Raw genomic sequence first — 21,407 nt, 5'->3', positions numbered from 1 at the left:
CTACTATGCATGTTAAACGAAACGGATCAATCTAGAAAATATGATTTAATCATTATTAAATTAAAGGATTTTCAGTTTCAACTGCAGCTCAACACTCAGTTTCAATCGAAAGCCCCCGTGAAGACTGGAAAACCAAACACTGCAAAATGTCTGCATAAATTATAATTCAATCAAATAGCGTATTCGATGTAATATTTGATTATGCCGACACATTTTACTCTGGAAACTTTATAATCATTTGAATTTAATATTTTGATCATTGGAAGCGATTGCAAGCATTTACTGTCAACAGTTACCGGCATAAGTTTAAAATTGGAAAACAAGAATCTATTGAAACATTTTTTTGTATGAATAATGTTCGTCGGACGCTAAGAAACAGGTAATAAAATTTATTGTACATTGTTAAAAATTCAGGAGACTTTTATAGTAAATATATTACTGTAAAATGGAGTGTTTACAATGCAGAAAAAATTACAATAAATTGTACCGAAAAAAAAGCGATTGCAGCGCCAATTGCTACACCACGTGACTCAAAGCAGGTAAGACTCTATTACCCCTGACTCGATGTTCTCCCTCTGGGATGCTGGTCAGTATAGTCGCATGCCATACGAAGGTCTCGAGTTCGAACGCATTTTGCGTTTTTAACTCTCGTTTATTCTACTGTAAAACTTTACAGTAAAATAGGGTTTTACGGCAAAAGTTTCTGGCAACATGGATTGCTAGTAACTTTTACCGTAAAATTTCAGGAATTTTTGAAATCTAGTTTATGGGAAATAAATTTAGTGCGCAAATAATAAGAAAATACTTTGAACGCAATACGAAAAAGTCGTTGTATGAGTTAGCTTTATAGCAATGCTTCGAAAAACTTTGTTAGCAAATAACTAGGCTCGTTGGATTGTAAAAAAAACGTAGATCAAAAGCCACACAACTAACACCATTTATTCATGCAGTAATTTTTTTTAAAAAAAAGCAATTATTGCATCATTGGCGCACCAAGTTTTAAGATCGACATTTCATGCTTTTTACCGATCCAAATTCGCACTTTCACACTCATCCTAAGCAATTAAAACGTCTTATAAACGTTTTTCTATAAAATTTTACACGGAAAATCATCTTCTTTGTTGGTTTTGTCTTTTTAAGCTAGCGAACTGCTTTGAGACGGTAAAAAAATCGTTTGAACAATTTAAAGGAAAAGTAAATTGTTTTTCTTCATACTCAAAAGGTCTTTAAAGACTTAAAAACCATTACTTTTTGGACATTATGAACAAAAGAATGGACTAATACTCTAATTAACATTCAAGTTTTAATTGAGGTACTTTAGGGGTAATTATTTTGTATTGTCTTTAGGCAGGCTTCAAAGATTTCTTTCCTTCGAGCTGGGGGCTTTGTTTTTATGCCAAACATTTGCTTTGCTTCTAAAGAGCTAAATGATAAATATGCAGTCAAAATTGCTTTTAAACATCAAAAACTAAAGGTAATTAAATAGCACAGATTTAAAGGACATTTTTCCACTAAGTATGTTTAAGTGTTCTAAAGGCGATGTTTTTGCAATTGTTTCTTTAAACTTTTTATATAGAAAACACGTCAGAAGTAGATTGTATAGTGAGTGAACGAGGAGTATTTTCTGAATGGATAAGCACTTTTTATAATGATTCTCCTTCGTAATACATTATGCGATGTAACGAAACTTCGGGGAGATCTTTACAAAAAACTTATTTACGGTGGCGTCGTTCGATTTTGCGTCTCAGCTTCATGCTACTGAATTCGTCATTGTTGTGCAAGTTTACAATATCTTTTTACGGTTTGCACTTTTGTTTATGGCACTTCCATGCTTGGAATTATTATTATGCTAACAAAAAGTTTGAAACTCTGGTTTCAGCTTAAATCTTCTGTTATAATCATAGTGTCTCTTCGATAGATGATATTGGACACTTTTTTCTATTTAATTCTTTTATGTTACGTTTGATGGCACACACAATAGAGTTCAAAAGATACTGTGGATTTTGGTATTGAGAATAAACCGTCCTGGGCTTCACAAAAGAAAAAGTCTGTCAGTGCATTTCTCGATATAATTTGTCAAAATAATTAACTCGTTTGTTTTGAATAGGCATTTTTGCTTTTGCACACATTCGGAGAAAAAGCTATTTTCAGTATCAGCACTTAAAAATGCTTTTCAGTGGACCCGTTCGTTTATTTTGAACTGGTGCCTACGCTCTTGCACATGTTCAGAAAAAAACAAAAAATGTTCAGCATCAGCAGTTAACAGTACCTAACCTTGGACCCGAAACGTTTGTTCTGAATAGGCGCCTACGCTCTTGCATATGTTCAGAAAAAAAAAAAACTGTTCAGCATCAACAGTTAAAAATACCTAACCTTGGACCCAAAACGTTTGTTTTGAACAGGCGTCTAGGCTCTTGCACGTGTTCAGAGAAAGAAAAAAAGAGAAAAGAAAAAAAAAAAAAACATTTCTTCAGCATGAACAGTGAACACTTAAAAGTATCTTTCCCTGATCACAGAGGTTACTGCATTATGTAAAATTTCATGACAGACGGTTTAGTTTTATTTGCATACTAATTGTAAATAAATGATATCATTGAATGTTTATTGTTCTAGAAAACATCTTTTGATTTTGTATTTTAAAAATATCTTGCTTGTTTTGCATTTCAATAATAACTTTTTTATTTAGAGAAAAGAAGCTTTCAACCCGACAACGTTTTTCCTGTTCCTTTTGCCACCTATTATGTATGAATCAGCTTATAATTTGCACAAAGTAAGGTGGATCTTTTAGTTTGTGCACATGATACAAATATAAAAATTGAAGTAAAAAAAAAATGATTAATGATAAAACACTGAAAAGAGTTACTTGAGTTTTTACCACGTACACCTGTTTGAATAGATGCTGGTGGTGATGAATTAAGAACTTAACTATTCATTGAAATAATTTAGTGATAAGAAGGTATTATAAGTGAGTTTGGTTCCGCAGTGTCGTGAGAATGTGAACAAAGCTTAATTTCTTGTACATATTTGATAATACCGATTTAACATTCGGTGGTACCTAACAGTAACTTTTTCCTCATTTTCTTGATTAAAAGCATTTTTTAAGAGGTTAAACTGTTGAAAATACTTTAAAAAAAGTGATACTTTTTCGAATTTTATCTTTAATTGAGCGTAGACTGACAAGATATTTTTATTACATATAAAGACTAATGCATAATTTGATCATCGTCATCATTCCTCATTTTATCTATTGTTTTGATCTTCCTATTCGAATTGCCAGCTATTTGGTGCTACCTTAAAGGTGTAATTTCAACTTATTGTTTAGCTGCATATCACTGTTGAAAATGTTTTTTTAAATTCTTTTTAACATTTTGGCTTATATTGATCAATATTAATTGCAATATTGTACGTAATTAAGATTATCACCACAGAGGGGAAAAAGGATCTTAGAAATTCATTATTTTAATCTAAATATATACGTGTTCAATTAAATATAATCAATATTCTGGTAAACGTTTAATTCATTTAAAACCACACCATCAAGTAATAAATAAGTTCCCATAATTGGACCTTGATGTGTTTTGTTTTATTTTGATAACGTGTAGTTTTTAGTTTGTCTCCAAAGAAAGCGAAACAAACGATTATCTGATAATGAGAGACTCTGATGATTTTGGGTATTCCAATTTATCAGCAAGTTTTAGTGATGAAAGTGATGATCTCTTGACTTTTTATAATTATCTTTTAAATGCCTTTTACTAAATCTCCCGCTAACTACGCTACGCCGCCCCATACTAACTGAAATTGTAAGAAATAGGTAACTTACACTATTCCTATATATTCATTTTCTGTCAACGGAAAATTCGATCAATTTATGCCAGTCCTTGCCTCCTCCCCCGCAAAAACTCTTGCTTTAAGGGATTTAAGTTGTTTACGACCCACTCTCCTATATATCACTTTGAGTACACGTTTATAAGTTTCCGAGCCTTCGAAGTATATTTATAAGCTTAACTATTTTGCATATTTCCGTTTCCTCCTTCCGAAGTTGTATTCAGTATTCTTCATCAATTTGACTTCGTTTAGTGGACATTTCTTGTTCATATAATTTTGCAACATAATTCTTTAAAATACTTTATACTTAAAATAGCTTATGTTCATTTTATCGTATTGTATTAAGTGAAATTATCGTACTTGTCTAGTGTTTTCAGAAAACTATTAATGAATTTTTGCTTTGATATCGCAAAACGACTAGGTAAAATTAAGTGAAGGAGCAAAATTTTTAAGGCTGCAATTAATTAGAGAAATTTAACGGTAAGGAACTGTCGTAATATCTTAGGTTCTTAGTTATAAAAAGTCCAACGTGTTTAACATCATTTCACGAACATTCAAGCGAAAGTAAACTCATAACAAAATGGTAGCTCTGAAGCAGTAATATATAGATATTTTTAGACTTGTTTTTTATTGAGAAATTTCCAAGACACCAAATAAAGTAAGGAAAATATTTATAAGCTTGTGAAACTTTCTTCATTGGTTCAACATTGTTCTCAAAGAATCATTTTTGAAAATATGAATTTAAAAATGGAGAAGATAACAGTCGTTTTCTGCTGTTCGTGCTGCAATTATATCGCTCTCACTTTCAAGGAAGATTTGTTTCTTAACAACTCTTCTCAGAAGTCCTGAAAGCAACGTCTATCCCTCATCGTTTTTTCCCCAAGGAACGAACGACCCCGTTAATTTCTTCTACAAAATGTAAAAGCGAACCTTAAGTTAAACTTTTTATTCAAGTTAAGGATAATTTCATTCAAAAATTTGCATAAGGAATCTTAGAAATTCTATTAGTTAGTATAAAAAGCTGAAATAATTTATTCAGTTACTGAAGTAAAATTCTTTACCATTTTGGAAATTAAAGTTAATCTGTGGCGTTTAATGATCTTTTTACATCAGCGAAAGGGAATATGAATTAATGCATTGATTATAATTACATTTGGCAGTTTTTAAATTTCTTTTCCGTTTAACTTAATTGAAAAGAATTTCACCTTTTTTCAATGAATCCTAGAATTCAGCCTCGTTTTTTAACTGCGTATCTTTAACACGAGAAAGTATGAATTATGTCAAAAAATCTTGAATTTATAATTATATTTACGCATCAAGCCAATTTATTCGTACCTCGGGAGTTAAGATTTTAAGTACAGCTGAATTTATTTATTCAGTCTAATTTGCCTTTTTCAGGGGAATTTTTTCCGAAACATTGGTTCCATTTTAGTTTTTGCCATTGTTGGAACAGCCCTGTCTGCTTTTGTAGTTGGTGTAAGTCTTTTCTTTCTAGGGCAGGTAAGAACCCTTCATTTCAATAACAAAATAAGGTTAAGTCATTTATGAAATATTTTAAACGTATATGTATGTTTTAAAAAAATAGTGTAATTAGTAAGGAATTTTAATTTTAGTTTTACTGACAATAGTTAAAAATAAAACCGAATATAGTACGATGCCTTTTTTAAGCAAAATGTCTTTAAACATATAAGAACCAGCGTTCGAGTTTATTAGTGTTGACTAAGGAGACGTTCTGTTTCCTCAACTAGGCTACTTATTTTTATCACGAAATATATTGACCTAATAATGTCTTAAGAACAGCGTAATATTTTTCACTTCCTTTTACAAAAAGGAATTATTGTATTCGTGAAAGATTTTTCACTCAAAAACCGACCTTAATTTCCATTTTACTCACCCCCGAATGAATGCTGAGTTTTTTTTTTTTTTTGACTCGACCACACGTGGATAAGAGCCTAAGAACTCATAGACACGCGGAATATCCATTATGATGATTCCTGAGTTGATTACAACGAATTTTCTCGTGACGTTTGTATGTAGGTGCGGATGTGCGTATGTATGTCGCATAACTCAAGAACGGTAAGTCCTAGAAAGTTGAAATTTGGTACGTAGACTCCTAGTGGAGTCTAGTTGTGCATCTCCCTTTTTGGTTGCATTCGGGTGTTTCTAAAGGGGTCTTTCGCCCCTTTTTTGGGGGAAATCATTGTTAACTTCGATGTAAACTAAAGTGGTGTTATAATTTGGCGGACACTTGGCGATATATCGTCAGTCTTTTGGTCGCCAACTTTTGTCGCCAACTTGGCGACAAATTTAGCGATTTTTTTTAGAAATTTGTTTTAATTTGGCCTTTGTTGGTGATATTTAGAGAGTAAACTAGGAGTAAAAGGAAGTCCTGTGATGCACACATCAGCTCGTTTAAAATCATTTTCAAGATTAACCTATGAGAGGCAGTACTCATTTTGTTCAGTGATTTGAAATTTCTTATTTCTAAAGTGGTTACAATTTTGAATCATTGAGATAGTTCAAACTGAAGTCTAAAAGTAATTAAAATAATTTCATTCAAGAAGCAGCATTGCCCTTTTTTATGAAATAGCCATTGTTCTTTCTTACAAGCAGAAGAAGTGGGTTTATCAGTTAACATTTGCGGAGAGTCTTGCTTTTGGATCTTTCCTGTCCTCTGTGGATCCAGTGGCCACAGTTGCAGTTTTCCAAGCTCTGGATGTAGAACCCGTACTGAAGATGCTGGTTATTGGCGAAAGTATACTCAACGATGCAGTGGCCATTGTGTTGAGCACGTAATTATTTTTAGTTAAATTTTTTTAAAGCAAATACAATAGTTTTTAGGGCTAACTTCCAGTGCATTAAATTAAAGATATTTTAAATATATATATATAGACTAATGCATAATTTGATCATCGTCATCATTCCTCATTTTATCTACTGTTTTGATCTTCCTAATCGAATTGTCAGCCTAGGTGCTACCAAAAAAGTGTAATTTCTACTTATTGTTTGGCTGCGTATCACTGTGGAAAATGTTTTTTTTTTAAATCGTTTTTTGACATTTTGCCTCAAATAACACAAAAGAAATGTTTAACATATTCTTTTTTGAATGCTTGATCAAGAATATTTCTCAGATATTTGATATAAACATTTCCGTTAAATTGAACATGTTTTTGGAAATAAATATACAATACCTGATGCATTTTGAACTAGCGTAATAAGTACTATATTACAGGCGTGAAGAATTAATAAATGTGTTTACTCTGATTTTCGTTTTAATCAACGTAATTTCGTCTTTCTTTTCCTGCAGCTCTGTCTGGGAAGCAAAGTTGAAAGATACATCTGACGATGTGACGATGTCTTCGATTATTCTTCAGTGTACTTTGACATTTGTCACAGTTTTTTTCTCATCTGCTATTGTTGGGGTCTCCTTCGGGCTCGTGGCAGCACTCATATCCTTTAAAATGTAATTTGCCAATATGCCAATCAATCCCCATCTTTTCATCGTTCGCATCATAGTTGGACTTTCGAGTTAAAAAAAGGAACTGTGTAACAATTTGAGAAGAAGGAAATACTTTCTAACTGTAAATTATGGCAGACATAATCGGAAAATAAAACGCAGTTATTTAAAGTACTATGATTTTTTAAACATTACTTTAACGTTTTTCTGTGTCATTATTGAAAGGGAAAAGTAAAATTGTTCACCACTTTTTAAAATAAATTTTGTACTGATATTCTTTAAAGCGAAATGAAAATTACTTGTAATTGAAGCATTTTTTTGCCATCTGTGAGTTAGTCTATTTCTCCTCACAAATATTACTAGACATTTCGCCCAACAAATATCAATGCATCTTGTGCTAATTAATTCTCGATCCAAATAAGCTATAGAAAGCGCTGCAGTCTCTGTCCAATGACAACTGAACGAGGTAAAACAAAGACCCCCCCCACTTACGCTTGTCCAATGAGATATTAGCCTTGTCCGCGCAAAATTGAAAAGTTTTACCTCTTTGGGTAACTTCTTAAATCATCGCAAGGTGGCGCATCTTGCTAGAAGTAAGTTTTAGGTAATTCTAAAAACCTTCCAAAGGCTTGAAAAGTCTCGCATTTTGAAATTATTTTCGTTAGGCTATTTATGAAATTATTTTCACCTGAAATTTTATTCTTAAGTAAAATTTAGCAGTGGGAAGCGAAGCTTTTCGTGTCACTATATGTAAATATTTTTTTGTGACTAAGAATTTAAAATAAAAACTTTGATGTAGTTAGAACAAATGTTTGACGAATTTCTTTAACGATACACACTTATTTAAGCATGTGGAATTGCGCCGATATGCCTCGTTGGAATTTGGGATGATGATGATCTTAATTTATGCTCCATACTGTGTAGCAGAAGTGTTACAACTCTCAGGTAATCAATTTTTCAATTTTTTGTATGTATTAAACGCATATAGTAAGTTCAGTAAGTTACCACCCTATGACGGGCTGATGAGTGCTAATAAGCACGAAACTGCAGTCCTCGGCTAGAATTGACTGATCTGGCGGTGTATTTCACATATAGTATGCTAAACAGGATGCTTGGGGGAATGATTCGAATACCTAGGGTCTGGTGGGGTAAAGTGGTTATAAAATCGTAGTTTTTCAAATTAGGTGGATAATAAATACAATAATATTTTTAAACACTTAAACGTTTTCTATTGTTATTTTACATTGCAATAGTGAAGAACACGATAGATTGAATTGATGGAAGAAAAATATTGATTTTAGTAGTTTTATAGAACTTTCTTTTCCCTAGGTTTTTATGACCACTTTACCCCATGGGGTGGGGGGAAAGTGGTCATAGCATGGGATAAAGTGGTCATAGTTAAAAATAGACGCAAAACCATTATAAATAACCCTAATGCTTGTATATTTTGGTTGTTTTTGTAGTTACAAGTGTATTCACGAATAAATACGTGCATACACGAAGATATACGTGTTGTGTTATACACGAGTAAACACGTTCCTATATGAGTAGATACATGTGTACATCAGATACATGCATGCACGTGCCCCCTCAAATATATACGTGTATATACGAGTATATAAGCATGTATACGTAATTACCTACAGGAGTGTTTACGTGTCTATACGAGTACATACGTGTCACATGTATATACGTGTCACGTGTATATACGAGTATATACGCGTATAAACGAAAATGTTATGTGCGTATACACTTGAATCACGAGACAATACGTGCATGGCTGGGTTTATACGTGCATAGTCAACGTATATACGCATATATGAGTGTACATACATACATATACGAGTATACACAAGTTAATTCGTAGCTACATCCAGTGAGTCTTTTTACGTGTCTACTCACGTATATATAATATGGAAGGACGAATATATACGCATGTATACGTGTAAACACGATTATATACCTGTATAGACGTATATACGTACATTTACGTGTATACACCAGTATGTATACACGAGAATATAAGCTTATATACATGTTGGCCTACAGAGTGTATCTAAGCTCTTGGGAAAAAATCAGAGGAGTGTGAGAGGGGAGGATAAGAAGCAAAGATTCATAAGGAAGTTATAATCATTGACGCGCTACATGCACACAAAGCCAGAAATTGGTGGATGCAAAACAGGGCACAAATTTGTTGCACAAAGATGATTTTACCTAACATTTTAGTTTTTAAGAACTATTCAGAGCAGTTGTTAAAAGTTACGGCCTGTAGTAGCTTTAATACACGCATCGCAACAAAGGCGCAGCGGCTGATGAAAGTTTTTCAAAAGTCTCGTTATTGCAACAGAGAGTGATCTGTGAATGCGACGCATGTATTACAGCTGCAGGCCGTAAATTTCATCAATCGCTTCAAAACTAACTCAAGACCTAAAATGTTGTGTAAAATTGTCTTTGAGTAATAAATTTTTGTGTTCTTTTTTTCATCCATCAGTTTCTGGTATTGCGTGCATGCAGTGCGTCAGCATTGTGTTTGTTACCATATGTTCCTTATGATTTTTGCCTTTTATCCTCCCCTCGAACACCTTTTAATAATTTGCTCAAGAGTTTAAACTCACTCTGTATACCTGCATTTCTTATGCTTGTATGTATTGTTTACTCGAGTACGTACGCGGATATACGTGTCTACCTGAGTATATAAGTGTGTGTATATATAAGTATAAGCAAGTATATACGTTTATAGTAGAATGCATAGCTGTATGGATAAAAATTACTTGCAGATACCCATATACGTATTTATTGGTGCATTTATGTGAATACGTCTACGTAAATGCCGACACGAGTATATATGCGTATATATACGCATACACTCGTTTATTTAACCCCGTTTACTGTGAAAACAATACATATTAAGTAAAATTAATATTTAATGTGTATCTGTCTTATGCGTAAAGATTAAGTAACATTAGAAGAACAAGAATCGTTAAGCCTAATATTATGACCAATTTACCCCATCTTACTTAAATTGTTCTAAAAAATTATCTAAAATAGATTCAGCTAACTGCTAATGAGTAAGAGTTCTTGAGACATGTAGGAAGCTTCCTGTGCAGTCAATCTGTTCATAATTCTAACAAACAAAATTTCCCAAGGAAGTTAAAGGAGGTGTTTAGATTTTAAAGTTTTTCATATTCACGCAAAATATTTTTTTTACTAAATAAAATTTTGCCAATTGTAAAACTTTGTATTCAAAATGTAGTTTCTAACTGTCCTACTCGAAAATAAAATTTTCAGATTCATTCGAACATTTATTTCCAAGCCATAGCCATTTATTTGACGTATGACCACTTTACCCCATTGACCACTTTCCCCCACCAGACCCTATATTCCATAATTTAAAAGTGTAGGGAAAATGGAATGAAGAGTGATGCTTATCTAAACATGCTCATTTGAGTGAAAGAAAAAAAAAATCAACAACGACACGATCGAGCATAGTGAATCAGTTTTTTAAGTTTCTATTAATCCTTCTGACTTTTTGGCGTGCTTGGCGAATGTAATAAATAATAATTCGCCAATCATATGCTCTGGCATCAATAAAAACTTAGCGTAACAAACTTTCTTTACTTAAATAGCAATCATCTACGATAATTTACAATAAACAACAAATGTGGAATTCATCTATTGCAGAGAAACTCGGGATTCCAGGTGGTAAAAGTTTTATCAGCTAGCAATATCCGAAATTAACTTTCAAAACAAATGTACTTGAAGGCTTTATTTTAGTAGAACGTTATCTTGTCAGAATTGTTAAAAAACCCTTCCTCAACATTTGCTTAAAGAGATGAAGACAGAACTTTGTTGTTGGGCAAAATTATTTGTTGATTTGGGATATTATTAGATAGTAACTCTTTCAGTATGGATTATACATGTATTAATTACATATTTTCTATAACTTATATGAGTTTTACATCTCCAAGCTATAATCAATTGAAATATTTCAAAATAATATTTAGAAAAAATATGTTATGCGCTATTAATATACCTTTAATTCAGCCAATTAAATATTTCCTACAAAGCTCAAAGTCTGAGCGATAGAAATACATTTTATTCTTTGAAAAATTATTGAATTCAGTTGAAACCAAAATCAGTTTACAGAACTTTTGACATCTGAATATAGATTCACTGCCCGAAGTGTTGCCAAAAGCGAAGTCCAAAATCATAATTTGCGACATTACTGATTGGATTTTCTTGTTCTCGATATATCCTAAGCATTAGAGAAGTGTGCGACACGATCGAAATCAGAAGGAACTTAGATTTATTACTATATTTGAAGTGTAATTCCCAATAGATGAACAGTATGTCCTAAGTTGCGAGCTTCGGTATCGATTCATTGAAACAAAAGTATCTTGAGAACAGCACCTCAGGGAAATTGAAGTGTAGGATAGGCAGATGTTGTCCTCATTCTTTTTCTATATATCATCAAACTGAAAACCCGTGTTGTAGAGAAAAAAAACCCCTTCTTACTGTATAAGCATAAGGAAAAATATACTTTAATAATCGGTACATTGGCAAACCATGGGAATACGTCAATGTATAAGGTAAGAATTGCCTTTTGCTTCTACCATTTGAGGGAAAAGACGAACATTTTTTGATGTATATAACTATATTAGAAAATTAATAGGTTATCTCGTTTTCATCGTTTTTTCAAAATTTAAAAATTATTTTGTAATTCCCATTGATGGAGATCAACTCAAAAGTTATACGTTTTCCTTAACTAATAAAATACTTCTTGGAGTAACATTTTGTATTTATTTGCTGTTTAGAGTAAGATTTTATTGCTACCCCAAAGCAAAATACTCCTAAATTTGCGACGTACGTCGCATAACAGGTGCCTGGGCTGCAGAACAATTCCGTTCAAATGTGAGAGGAAACCTCAAACTTTCCGCAGAAATTCTACAGATTTCTGTAGAATTTCTGCAGAAAATCTGCAGATTTTCTAAATATCTTCCAACTCAAGATAGACTTTTGCAGAAATTGTGCACAATTTCTTCAGATTACATTTTAAATCTAAAATTCTCGCAATTTACACTAATTCGGCGGAAATCTCGCGCAAAATGTTGAGCCTGATGCATCATTCGCAGGAACTTTAGATATACTTTAAACTGAAACTTTTGGGGTCCTAAATTAAACTTTTATATGATTGAAAAAGCATTATATATGTATAAAAGTAATATAAGGAAAAATATATGCACAGAACAACATAACAATAGAAACAATACATTTATTATACACTATTCTCCTTGAAAAAGTTTTTACACGAAACTTACGGAGAAATGCAAATTTGGGAAAATGTGTTTATGCGACTTTCAGAGGATATTCTTTGCTTGTTACTCAGCTTTTCACATGCGCAGTTTTAGTTTTCTAACGTGTTACAAATGTTATTGGTATTACTCATATCAGTTCTTATATTATTACGAATATTTATATGCATTAATGATATCCCCTTTTTTCTTTAAAATCTTTTATTGGAATCTTTATTTGTTAGAGGGAAAGGCTATAGCCGGGTTTATATGTCAAATCTGCTCTTGCAGCTTTTTGGACTCGCACATGGGGGATCATTTTGGTGTCGAATAATAATAATAAAAAAAAAGTCAAGTTTTCAGCTCTTTATCTCTAACGACCTTCGAGTTTTTCAAAAAAGAAGAAGGAAGAAAGACTGCTTTTCCGATGTTAATTTTTTTTCATAGTGAAATTTAAAATTAATGAATAGTGATTTTTTTTCTTTTTTTAAGAATAAAATACATCAAAAAATATTATGGTCATAATTTTAAAACAAGATGTCGATTTTTGGCGACGGATATAAAATTTAATTTTTTTTTCAATGCTTCTCTGGAGAGGGTCACTCACCAAATGTTGTCAGAAAATGTCTTTTATATACTCCTCTACATTCAGATTTTTTTTTTTTGAATTGGTGGAACAATGCGACAAAAATTGAAAAGTATTTTGTTTTCATCATTTTGCGTTTAAACAAGTTTAAATCTTATTTATTGCTAAAAAAATCATAAGAAATAAATTTTTTAAGGAAAATTTTCTCTTACCAGAGGAAAAACACAAAGAAAACCACAAAAAACTAAACACATTCTGCATAAAGTTATTACTATTGTGACCTACGAAAAATTATATAAACCATCTGAATGCAATAACACGAGATGGACATTTATTTGCAAAAACTAATTGCATCCATTGAACTCATTCGTTTCTATCAAATCCTAATAACTTTATGTAGGATCTGCTTAGATTTTAATGGTTTTCTTAATATTTTTCCTTTGTTAAGATTATATTTTTCTTAAAAAAATTCATTTTTTATAAATTGTTTAGCAATAAAAATGAAATTTATTTAAACACAAAATTATGAAAAAGAAAACACTTTATAAATTTTTTTTAGTATTGTTCCACCAGTTCAAAAAATTATAGAAATATAAATCCTAAATGTAAAGGAATATAAAAGACATTTTCTGACAAAATTTGTTGAGTGACACTTTCCTGAAAAGCATTGAAAAAAATATTTAAATTTTATTTCCGTTGCCAAAAGTCGGATTTTCGTTTTAAAATTATGAACATAATATTGTTTCATGTATTTTATACCAAAGAATAAGGGAAAAAAAATCACCATTCATTAATGGAAAACAGATTAAAACTAAAAAAACGTTGTTTTTTTTCGGTAAACTCGAAGGTCATTTGAAATAAAGAGCCGAAAATTTGTCTAATTTTTTTTATTCGACACCAAAAGCGAGTCGAATAAGCCGCAAGGGCAAACTTGACATGATATAAATCCGGTATTGCCTTTCAGCAGAAGAGGCTTCACTATATTTGAATGTTTAACTTATTAAGTAAATATTGAAAGCAGAAATTCGTATCAAATAAAAACTTATTCAAACTTCTAAGGCGTTTTGATAGTTAAAAAAATACTTCTTTATTTACCAAAAGAGGCATATTTTTCCAGGAAAATGGTATGTGTGATTTAAAAACTAAAAACGCAAAACTAAAAAATGCTGCTATTTATCATATTTTTACTAAAAAATAGGAACGTCTGCTTGTTTGTGCAGCATAAAATTTCTCACCCTTAAAGGAATTCGAACAATATTCATCATTAAGTTAAGCTCTAAATATAGGGTCAAAGTGCAGCAAAATCCAGTTTAAAAACTCAAATTAATTTTTTTCTTTTGTAATTATCTTGATTTTTAAGTTAGTATTCTAATAACACAAAATAGAAAAAATTGTTGTATTTTTCCGAGTTTTAAATTATTTTAAAACTCTGTAAAATATTTCCAATGAGTAGGACACGAGTTATTTGCGGTGTTGATATTATTAATTAGAAATCAATTTCTTTGTAAGGAAAGTTTGAAGTTGGAGAAAGGGTCACATGGGAACGTGGTATGTTTTACAAAGATACTTGAAGAATAAAACTTTAACAATTTTTAAGTGATGGCAGTACCAGTCCTACCTCTCTTTGCAAACCTTTTAGAGGAATGAGCCGTTTTCTGTTTGAGTGGGGACAATATCTTTGTTTTATCAAGTGATCTATATAATTCCATTAGTCTTCTTTATATGAAAATTGGGAATGTATTTTGGTATGCGTCATCAGGGACCACTAGATTTTGAGTATGGCAAAAAATCAACTCCGGTGGTTCACATAGGGCTGAGATACAGAGGGGGTGTAAAACCCAACTTGTTCTGTCGCGTAAACTGTCCTTAGTCGCTTGTTTATTTTCTTTTGTCTTTCTCGACGATCGATATTTGGTTTTGCTTTGGCATTTTATTTCTTGGTGGCCGGAACGCTCCTACGTCCCGTGATTACATAAGTATAGGCTTTAAATTGAAGATATTCCTTCCTTAAAATACGATGAATGTCCTATTTTTTAATCCTGTTCATACGCGCCCTTTTATATGGAAACATGTGAACAATCCAAGAGACTAAAAAAACATTTTATGAAGTAAAGAAATAGTTCCTTAAAACATCTCAAAAATTCTACAGTATTTTTGCTCTGAAAAGTGATAAACTTTTTTGAAAAATAAAGAAATGAAATTTTTTTTTAACATGTTACCTTAGATATTCTTGGTACTTCTGTTATGGAATTTACGACAATTCAGTTTAAACCTTCTGTTAGAGATTAAGTTTTCGGAAGAGTGAACTCGAAGGATACTCGTTTACTCATATATATTTTTAGCAAGCAAATGACTTTTATTTTAAAATTCATAGGAAATTTCTTCTGAAAGTTTTTGATTTAAATATTTTAGATGCTTGCTTAAATTTTTCTTTTTTTGCTCGGCATAAGTTTAGAAACAGTCCTTTGTGCTATCAAGCTGTTTTCAAAAGTAATTTGTTTTATGTTGTTCGTCATAAAAGTTTTTAAATGTATTAAGTTACTGAAGTAACATAGTTTTGGTTACATCAAATCAACACAAATATATTAAAAAGTGTATTATGTTTTCTAGAAAAGTTTTAGAATTCCAGACATTGTTTTTTCTAAACTATATTTCCGACACATAAACATTTGACATGCAAACATTATTTTTTTCCTGGAACAGTATAAGTCTTTTTCTGTTATTCATTCATTGTATGAAATAAATACCAAAAACTTTTGGAAATTGATGATGCTCATACAGCAATAATTAAAAAACAAATCTCATAACGCAACTTGAAGATAAATACACACTCACAAAAAATACATGTACCCAGAAGAAATCAAGCCACAACCACAAAATTTGGCAAGAATGTTGTCTAGTAAGAGGTATGCAAATTATTTAAATTTAGACGCCAATGAAACATGGGTAAACGCGCTATGCGCACATAAGAGCGCCGATAGGGGAGTTTCAAATTTTGATTTCTCGTGCCGTAAAGTTATTCAAACGGATCTGTTCACTTGGGTGGACGGTATTGTGACTATAGAGATGCCTCTAAGACTGAACCGGCGCTGCGGCAATACAGACATTTGTCGAGCTTGAGAAAGGAGCGTATGGTCCTTACTAGTGATTTCAATTCCGGTATACCGGTATACCAAATTCCGGTATTTCGAGCTGTTTTGCAATTTCGTAACACCGGTATTTACTAAAGGTGAAATAACGGTATTTTTCGTTTTAGCTGAAAGTAATAAATATCTTTCAGTTAAAGAGTTTTCAATTGAACTTATTAAATATCTATTATTATTTCAAAGGTGCATATCTTTTTCAATGAGACAGTACCAAAATCAATCTATTGATGTAAAAATGTGGCTTCAAAAGCACAAATTAATAGGATATCAGTCGATAAAAGTTTTTCTTGCGTTTTTTGCATCATGTTTTTATTTTTTAAATATCCTTGATTGCTCACTTGCCCTTTTGTAAAAGTTAATTTCAAGTGCAATAACGAATGTATTTGTCCTAAGAATAATTTATTCCAACTATCAATTGTAACAAGATTTTATGATATGTATATATTTTTTATATTTGACTCAACAGTAGGATTATTCCACGTCAAATCGCTTAAATTAAATAGTCGGCCGTGCCGTCATGTCTCTGATTTTGTCCGTTATTTTCTGATGAATAGATATCTATGAGAAAAGCTCGAATTTTTTTTTTGATTTTTTGAATGAAAATTACGCTTTGGAGAATTTTTTCCAAAAATTCGATTTTTGATCATTTTTTGGAGTGAACGTTTTGGCAGGAATTTTGAAAATCGCTCTAATTTCTTTATTTTTCAACCAATTAAGCTGAATCTAGGTAACAATTTCAAGCTAATACTTTTCTCTTTCAGTGTGAACGACGGGAAGTAGTCTGTGAACAGTTGGGTGTTGCCACTCTTTATCTAAAGTAAGTTTTTATGCTTTTTCAATTGGAAGATTAAATAAGTCATACCTCCAGAGTACCTACAATGATCTGCATCAGTTGTTTTTCTGTGGCATATTTAAATCATTCTCGTGCTATGTAGAAAAAGGTAGAAGAGTGTTTTTTGTTGTTTACAATAAAAAAACAAGTTTGTTTTGCAGAAAATACAAGTTTTCTATTACTTTAAATCCCTTTTAAGCTTAAAAAAGACCAAAAACTTTTCAGAACAACTGATTTTGAACTGTTAAGGGATAAAACTTGATTTGTATCAATAGTTAATCGCTAAAAAACTGCTCACTTTGGAAAAGAATTGCGCAAAAACCTCCGTTTCAAACTTCACAGAAAAAAAAGCACTTTTGATTTGATGTGTACTAAATAATAGGAATAATAATTTGAACAATGGTGTAAAAAAATTTCTAATGGCATTATTTTGCATTTTTTTCGACGCCAAAAAAGGAAAAAAATTGCTATTGGAAAGTTTTCACAGCATAAACTTGTTTGGATTACGTTACACCTGACAATGATCTTCCACACTTACAGTACTCATGCAGCACAACTCTAGATTTCTCTGAAGAAGATTATTTTTCCTGATTGAAGTATATTTTAAAATCTCTTTAAAACTTACTGATAGAAATTCTGATTTTCTCATCTTTTGATACAAAGGAGATAGTAGATTTTTAAAAGAAAATTTCACATTTTATGATCGAAGAAAGCTATGTGTCAATTCACTTTTAAAGCAAATGAGATGAATTATGCGTATTGCATGAGTACTGTAAGAGCGGAAGATCATTGTCAGGTGTTACGTAATCCAAACAAGTTTAGGCTATAAATACTTTTCAATAGTAATTATTATTATTATTATTATTTATTTTTTACTGTCGAAAAAAAAGCAAAATAATGCCATTAGAAATATATTTTTACTCTATTCTTCAAATTATTGTTCCTAATATTTAGAACACTTTCAATAAAAAGTTTTTTTTTTGTAAAGTCTGAAACGGAGGTTTTTGCACATTTTTTTCCCAAATTGAATAATTCTTTAGTGGTTAACAATAACACAAATAATATTTTATCCTTTGACAGTTCACTATTAATTGTTCTGAAAAGTGTTTGACCTTTTTTAAGCTTAAAAGGGATTTAAAGTAATAGAAAATTTGTATTTTCTGAAAAACAAACTTTATTTTTTTAAATTTCAAAACAACAAAAAACATCCTTCTATTTTTTTCTACATAGCAAGAGAATGATTTAAATATGTTACAAAAAAAAAAAAAAAGAAATGATGCAGATCATAGTAGGTACTCTGGGTATATGACTTATTTTTCCTCACTATTGAAAAAATAAAAAACCGAATTTTAGATAAAGAGTGGCAACACCCAACTATTCACCGAATACTTTCTGTCATTCACACTTGAAAGTAGCTTCTATAAAATAGCTGTATTAGCTTGAAATTGATACAAAATTCAGCTTAATTGGTTGAAAAATAAAGAAATTACGGAGATTTTCTAAATTCATGCCAAAACGGTGAAAAATGATCAAAAATCTAATTTTTGAAAAACTTCCCCAAAACGTAATTTTTTATTCAAAAAATCTAAAAAAAATTAATTTAGGCTTTCTTCATAGATATCTATTTGTAAAACAATAATGGACAAGGCTTTTCTCGTAGATATCTATTTGTTAAACAATGATGGACAAAATCGGAGACATGACCGCACATGGCATTAGCCGATTTGACGTGAAATGATCCACGTACTGATTTTGAGGAAAACCTTTCCTTTTTAGTATAACAAATGCTTATTTGCTGTCACCGGTATTGGGAGTGCTGTTCTCTCTCGCTATTTAGCAGTATACTTGTCGAGATAACTCTTAGAAATTATAGAGCACTTAACAAATTTACATTGAGGAAAGAACTGTACTCAACTGGGACATATTTTTAGATATTTTTTTGTTCATTTATTGATAAATACCTAATATTGGTAATAAAACCGGTATACCGGTATTACGTTTTAAAAATACCGAATACCAGTATTACATATTTGGTCCGGTATTGCAAACCCTAGTCTTAACCCAAGGCGTCAGAAAAGTAGGTTAGTTAGACAAATGTATTGGCCGACAAGTCAATCAGAGCTATATGGTTGTTTCTCGGTGTCGTCCACAGTGTATCACGGAAGGATTGGTCTACCGTCGCTGAGGGTCAGACTGCGCGAAGAGCACAAATGAACACGTGGATTGTGCAATCATAAGAGCGGTCACTTCCGCACCAGTATTGTTGCTAGTATTTAGTCGAAGCCATTTACCATTTTTCGAGCATCCGGTTGTATCAAGGCTAACTGATTGGTCGACACTGGTATGCAAAACGTTCATTTAGATGACTTTCATCGACTCTACATCATAAACAGTGTTTATCGGTTTCTTACCGAGCTCGGGAAAGCTTAAATGTGGACGACTGGAAGCGAGTGATTTTTGGCAATGAATGAAGATTCAGTCTGAGTGCTAATGACCTACACAGATGCGTAGAGACGTCTTTGTCAGCGGTCAGATCCTAAGCTTCTTGTCGAGCTGCATGCGGTGATTACACAAGGCGTGACAGCGTGAAGAGTGATTTGTTGGGACATACTATCTTTTTTAGTCATCTTTCAAGGCACTGTGACAGTTTTCAGTTACGACAAACGGCCTTTTCACACAGATAGTATTGCCTACGGTATCAAGTCACTCAAATACCATTTATCAGCAAAACAACGCTTGTCCACATACTGTGCGACTCTGACAACAATGTCTTCTAGGATATGGCGTACTCCCATGCCCTTCCAGGTCACCTGACCACTCGCAAATACAACATTTTTTAAGACATGATTGGACGGCAACTGCAGCCGTCCAGGAATGCTGGAGAATAAATTGCCCAGTTGCGAAGATTATTACATGTGCTCTTTTGCAGGTGCCATGGGTGACCTGCCTGCCACGATGTGTTTCGGCTTGTATAGCTGTCAAAGGTGACAATACAACTTACTAATTTTAAGTCCTTTTCATGGCATAACTTCTAAACAAAACGATCTTTTATTTAGAATTTGTAATCATTTGCGCATCTCCTCATACACTGTATAGAGGTTAAGTTTCGTAATTGTAGTACGTTTCCTTCGGGGTACATAATTTTTAGGGACAGAGTGTATATCATAAAATAAAAAGTAGCGAAAACTCTTTTAAAAAATGTAAACGATTTTTTTCTTCTTAATTTATTTTAGGAATTATAGCAATTTTATTCAATGGCCTTGTAATGTCACATTACACTCATTTCAACTTATCTCGATTAGTGCAGCAAATTATTCAAGTCACCTTGAGGAGCATCTCTTTTATAGCAGGTGAGTAAGTCCTTTTGTGACTTATGTTAGAATCATTCTGTTCGTTCACTTCCTCTCGTTTTCGAAATTTCAAAGATTTAGCTATTTTCAAAATTTAAGATCGCAAGAACGTATCTTTCATGAAAATTAAAATGACAAAAATGAACTCCTAAAAAATATTAGCCGTCATTAACGAAAAAAAAAAAACATCCAGCATCTAGTACCTGGCATTCATTTGAATTTTAACGTCTTGAACTCAAATTACGTATTTCGCAATCAAGAATTGCGATAGGAACCTACTCGTTGGGTTTCTTGCTTCTACAAATGAAATGGAATGGACTTGTAGACGGAGAAGAAATTCGCACCCGTCATACAGTGCTTGTCAAATTATTAGTCTAAGTTTGTTTTAAAAGCAAATTCTTTATTGATTACATAACTATAGACACATTAACGAACAGTGAAATAACTATCTAATATTTAGTATGCATTCCCTTGTTCTTGATGAGCATTTTAGGTCTTTTTGGCATACTTTTCACAAGGTTTACACCATTTCTTCACTTTTTCAAAAAAGGAGGTAAAAAATTGTTTATACTCACTATTATATATACTCACATACACACATACTCACTAATTACCTAAAACTAACATTAAATATAACAGAACACACTAATAATAAGAACTAGTGAACTGTTTAAGCTGATTGAGGTTATGTTCCTGGTAAGTAGATAAACAAAGAACATAAACAAAGCAGACAGTGCTGCCACCTGCAAACATTAAATTTTGCTAAAATAAAGTAATAATCAGTGTACAGTATGTACTCTACTTTAACAGTAAAATAAATAGTATTTTAGTACAAGTAGTGTACAAAAAAAAAAAAAAAACCTCTTTAATCCAATAATTTGGCCGGCACTGTATCTTTAAACGCGTTTTACTTAACACTT

The 21,407-nt window shown here is 31.9% G+C and overlaps 1 protein-coding gene across 1 annotated transcript in view; it reads left to right on the top strand.

Annotated features, from left to right (window-relative positions):
• Positions 1 to 21,407, top strand: part of LOC129218589 (sodium/hydrogen exchanger 8-like) — a 45,868-nt gene that overhangs the window by 705 nt on the left and 23,756 nt on the right. Inside the window, exons 2-7 of the mRNA XM_054852908.1 lie at positions 2,687 to 2,770; positions 5,224 to 5,325; positions 6,439 to 6,617; positions 7,133 to 7,274; positions 8,122 to 8,227; positions 20,371 to 20,487. Of these exons, the coding sequence (XP_054708883.1) occupies positions 2,687 to 2,770; positions 5,224 to 5,325; positions 6,439 to 6,617; positions 7,133 to 7,274; positions 8,122 to 8,227; positions 20,371 to 20,487 (730 nt within the window). The remainder of the gene's footprint in view (positions 1 to 2,686; positions 2,771 to 5,223; positions 5,326 to 6,438; positions 6,618 to 7,132; positions 7,275 to 8,121; positions 8,228 to 20,370; positions 20,488 to 21,407) is intronic.

Source organism: Uloborus diversus, chromosome 1 (genome assembly GCF_026930045.1).
Source record: "Uloborus diversus isolate 005 chromosome 1, Udiv.v.3.1, whole genome shotgun sequence".
NCBI classification, from domain to species: domain Eukaryota; kingdom Metazoa; phylum Arthropoda; class Arachnida; order Araneae; family Uloboridae; genus Uloborus; species Uloborus diversus.
This window is presented reverse-complemented; position numbering and strand designations above follow the sequence as displayed.